General features: G+C 44.8%; 1 protein-coding gene across 2 annotated transcripts; it reads right to left on the bottom strand.

Annotated features, from left to right (window-relative positions):
• Positions 1-1,338: 1,338 nt before the first annotated feature.
• LOC147901755 (purine permease 3-like) lies at positions 1,339-4,219 on the bottom strand. 2 transcript variants are annotated; one of them, XM_087374706.1, is made up of 3 exons: positions 4,141-4,219; positions 3,251-3,352; positions 1,339-3,018 (listed from the first exon to the last, which is right to left on the bottom strand). In XM_087374706.1, exons 2-3 carry the CDS (start codon positions 3,345-3,347, stop codon positions 1,916-1,918), a joined length of 1,200 nt encoding a protein of 399 aa, XP_087230832.1. In that variant the 5' UTR covers positions 3,348-3,352; positions 4,141-4,219; the 3' UTR covers positions 1,339-1,915. The 2 variants fall into 2 exon arrangements, with proteins under 2 accessions (XP_087230832.1, XP_087230831.1); XM_087374705.1 differs by lacking the exon at positions 4,141-4,219 and adding an exon at positions 3,562-4,004.
• Between the last annotated feature and the right edge of the window lie 484 nt (positions 4,220-4,703).

The raw sequence follows: 4,703 nt of genomic DNA, 5'->3' as shown, positions 1-4,703 counted from the left end.
TGTAAAAAATTATCCCCCAAAATCTCCTCGTAATGTTGGAGGTAAACTTCTCTATAAACTTGCCACTTGGAAATTGCAATGTACTACATTTTGCTCTGATTATTAAGAATAATGTCTAGCCATTTGCATACAAACCACCTTCTTGTTATATGTGTTAGCTTTTAGAAATATGAAATAAACAATAACTCCGTTCATGTGGATTTCCTTTGTTCTCATCGATATATTCATTGATAAAATTGTTGCTCTTTTTGACTCATATATCATTTTGTCACTACGTTTTGAGCGTCATTATTCCCATCGTTGGAGACAAATGACTACTAGTGAGGCATCTTCAATAGGTCCATGACATCATTGCCAAGAGGATGAGAGGATAAATGGAGAGAACACATGTTGCTAGGGGGTGATAATGTGATGTGTGAGTCAATAGCAACATCTTAAGACATAGCGAGATAATGGAACATGGATACCTTATATGTTGAAACGAAATGGAGATACCTTTCCAATCACACATCCTAGGTCCATCTACTATCCGTAGAAGGATTCCTTGACTCTAGCTTATATATGAGAACTATCTTTCACAAATGTACTTTTAATCCCCTCCCCCGGCCCCCTGCCTCTCTCTCTCTCTCTCTATCTCTCTCTCTCTCTATGTCTATCTCTCTATCTGTCTCTCTGTCTCTCTGTCTCTCTCTCTCTCTCTCTCTCTCTCTCTCTCTCTCTCTCTCTCTCTCTCCACTTGACATATATGTGTTTTATCCTTGACCCTTCCAACATCTTGGCTTCGGAGTATAGGGCGAAAAAGCCTCAACAAAAGATCACACAAAGTAAGGAGAACTTTATTACAACTATAAAGAGATTTTGGCGATAAATGTAAATATGTGGAGAATGATGATAAGGATGTTCTATTGATAACAATGTGTAATAATACCTTTTACCTCAATCCAAATCTTGGTATCAATTTGCAATCAAAACATTTCAAACAATTTAAGTGGTTAATTAATTAGTATGTCATATTTTCAAGATGGAGCTCTTTAATAAAGGGGATTTGGTTAATTAAAATAATACATTCTTAAGGTTTGCTAAACTCCTATGTTTACCAATGATTTAGGTGGTGATTAAAGGCTTTTGCCCCCCTCCTCCCCCCCCACACCCCACACCCCTCCCCCCCCCTCTCTCTCTCATATTAAGTAGAATACACAATTAGTGGATATCCTATTTTCTTACCAATGATTGAAAGGGTGAAGGATTTGCCTCTCTCTCTCTCTCTCTCTCTCTCTCCTTTTATTGCACGTGCCATGTTATGTACAAAAGCAATATTGCATAGAGAACATGGCCATTTCGAATTCAAGATGTCACATGAATTGTACAGTTTTGATCATGGACTTCAGGAAGTAATGCCTGCCTGATAGGAAAGAAATGCTATAACAAATGCCCTATTGAATGCTTGCTTTGTTGCAGCATCTTGGAGTAGCTAACGTGGGTTCAGAAAACCTATAACGCACAACAAGAGAAATCATAGTTTACATGCTGAGGACAAAACTTCCTAACTTGAATAAGTCACGGCATATATCCGGCCGTCCATGTGCAATTGTCATTTTGGCTTCGAATCAGAGTCATTTCATGTACAGGAAAGCGTGGTCTGACTCAAAGCGACTTCTCAGATTGCAGTTGCTTTTGCCGGAGATTTTGTGCCCTGTACTTGAACGCAGCTGAAAGATGCGCACCGTTAAAAGACCCATTATGCACACATATTTTGGGTACCTCCAGATCTTCCTTATTCGAATGTTGGCGGCTTCCCTGCCACCGTGGAGAAAAACTACTTCCGGTTGTAAGCAGCAAAAATGAAGAATCCTTCTTGTGCGACTAGCCAAATATATGAACCACTGGCGCTGTACACCTCACCCATCAGCCAGACTCACCGGTCCAGAGTATCTTGGACTGCTTCCAGCTTTACTGGATCCCTGGAGTTCACGTATCCGCCGTAGAGATAGGAAATGAAGCCCCAAATTGACAGCAGCATCGCTATGCCCTTGAGAGCGGAGAAGCTGTCATGAAAGAATATCATTGCCAGAATGGGCAGTAAGGGAATGATAGCAGTCATGAAGACACAAGACATGAGCGATGAAGTGAGAAAGATTATTCCTGCAAAACCCAGGAAGTAAAGCTGCCATCCTATCGCGGACCAGACGAGTGTCATAGAATACGCAGTCGAGCCCAGGTCGAAGTGCGCTGCCTCCTCACGCATAGCGCTAAAATCTCCGTTGATCCACATGCCTGCCATGGCGAAGAAAGCAGCGACTAGGGAGATGCCGATCTGCAGCTCCATCACTACGACAAAATTTGTTTTCCCTACAACTTTTCTGTACATCAGTTCCATAAGGGGTAGCATCAAAGCGTAGAGTGCAGAGGCAGCTATAGTAACAACGAAGCCCAGGACATACTGCTTCTCGGTAGTTCCCACTGGCCTATCTGAGCCAGAATGCACGCCCAACAGTACTGTGCCTGTGGTTATAACGACGATAGAATTCAGCACATAAGGGGTGATCTTCTGTCCCACGAGCACGTAAGCAAATACAGCGTTGAACGCAAGCTGACTAGAACAAACGAGGGAGTTTGTGGAGACAGGTAAATATGAAATGCCCCAAGAGTACAGCAAATTGTCAACCGCCGTCAAGAAACCCATGACAAGGTAGATTAAAATCAGCTTCGGCGTGAGGGGAGTTGGGCGAATGGACTGACGCCGATAGCAAATAAGAAGAGGAACTGCTATAACAGGCCAGCCCACGCTTTCAATCCATGTATATAGCCATCGCCGGGAACCACCATGCACAAAGTAGAGACGACCCAGAAGATTGGCAGAGCCTGCTCCAAGAATGAGAGCCAAGCTGCTGGCAAACATTAACGCCCAGAACGTGAATGTCTTGCCGAAATATGTCCTAGATTGAACCAAGACAGGCACTGAGCCACCCGTTGCGCTAATTTCAAGGGAACCGTTCACAGAATCGGGTTTGTTCTTCCCTGCACAAAGTCGTTACAAGAACTTAGAAGGTTTGCTGAATGATCAAGCAGGAAACTGTGACAAAATCAAAGACATTGTTGAACCATAGTATGAAGTCAATTGAAACAGCCTAAACGGCTCAAAGGAGGCTGAACACCTGCAATCGATTCCTCAAGACTTTATGTATTTACACTATATATCTACTATAATTTTGCCTTAGGTGAGCAAGAGAGTGGCGCATTTGGGACTCACCTTGTTCAGGAAGCTGAGGTTGGGCCGGCCTCCCAATACAGATTTGCTCAAGGGCGACCATCTTTGAGGAGATTTTGAAGCGCTCCTCTGAATTCATTGACCCTGGAAGCAGCGTTCAGCTAAGCACATTGCATCCTATCCTATTTGAAAGAAAGAGAAGGAGGCCGCATATATAAAAAGAGAAGGAAAAGGAGAAGCAGCTCAATGAAGGAGAATTCAGACACTGGGCCGTCCGACAAATAGCGCCGGAGAGACAGAGAGAAAGAGGGGAGGAAGCGATCGCGAAACCGAGAAAGCACAATCGATCGTACCCTTGGCTGTCGCAGATAATTTGTAGCTCGACTGGACACTCGCTTAACTACTGAGGAGGTCCGTAGGATTAGTCAAGGAGCTCAATCTCTATTCCCAAGGCTTCCAAAGCACTTGAAAAAGCTCGCTTAATCATGAAGTCAAGATCACGTAAAATTTAACCGCACCTCGGAGGAGAAGCTAGGGGCTCGCAAAACGGAGCTGCGGGGACATTAGTTTACGACGGATACAGATTCGGGAAGGTTGATCGGAGTGGGAAGCAAAGAGGGTAGGCCTTACGATGAGGAGCTTATCTCGAGGGGATGGGAAGGGGTGGGGAAGCGAGAGGGGCGAATCTGATGAAAATCAGAGAGGATTGCATGCGGGAGAGAGGGATGGAAATGGAGGGAACGAGGCGAGGCAGTTGATATAATATAGGAAGAAGCAGGAAATTGAAGGGATGAGCGATCTCTCACACACTCTGAGAAAGAGATGAAATCATGAAAGCAAACATGAATCTGTAGCATGTACTTATGCATGTTTCAGTCGCAGACAACGATTTCACGTGGTTTGCCAAAAGACTTTGGTTGCGTCATTGCTACCTGCCAATCTCTTTCCTCTCGCATGCTCATCATCCTCATCACCTCCTCCTCCTAGTCCTGCTCATCAGATTGATCATTCACACACCCGTCCCTGTGTTTGGTTCGTCACCCTGACATGATTTCTTATCTCATTGATGTACCCTTTTCAACCCGCTTTGCTTTTGCCGATGAACATCCAACTCCCAAGCCAACGGACCTCATGATCTTTTGATCCCATAATAAAAGCCGCCATATCCTTGGCCGATCTCGGAAATACGTGAAGATTCTACCAGATCTTATGGGTTTGGCAGCTAGGCCCATCCCTCGCCGCCCCCTGCGCCCCCCCACTCTACATCAATGTTTTCGCTATCGTATCGCCCTTCGGATCAACGACGAAATCTCGATGTGCGAAAGCTTATTCCGTGCCGCGACAGTTCGAATGGGGAGCCTGTAAGAGGTCAATTACTGTTATTATCGAAGCTACATGGGCAAGGATTCAGGAAAGTGAAGCCATATGGGCTGAAAATAATGCGTTGTAGAGTACACGTGCACGCAGGAGGCAAAGCGAGGGACCCCCGAAAGTT

This window comes from Dipteris shenzhenensis, chromosome 5 (assembly GCF_047967505.1).
Source record: "Dipteris shenzhenensis isolate YYH24624 ecotype China chromosome 5, Dip_SZ_1.0, whole genome shotgun sequence".
NCBI lineage: Eukaryota > Viridiplantae > Streptophyta > Polypodiopsida > Gleicheniales > Dipteridaceae > Dipteris > Dipteris shenzhenensis.
This window is presented reverse-complemented; position numbering and strand designations above follow the sequence as displayed.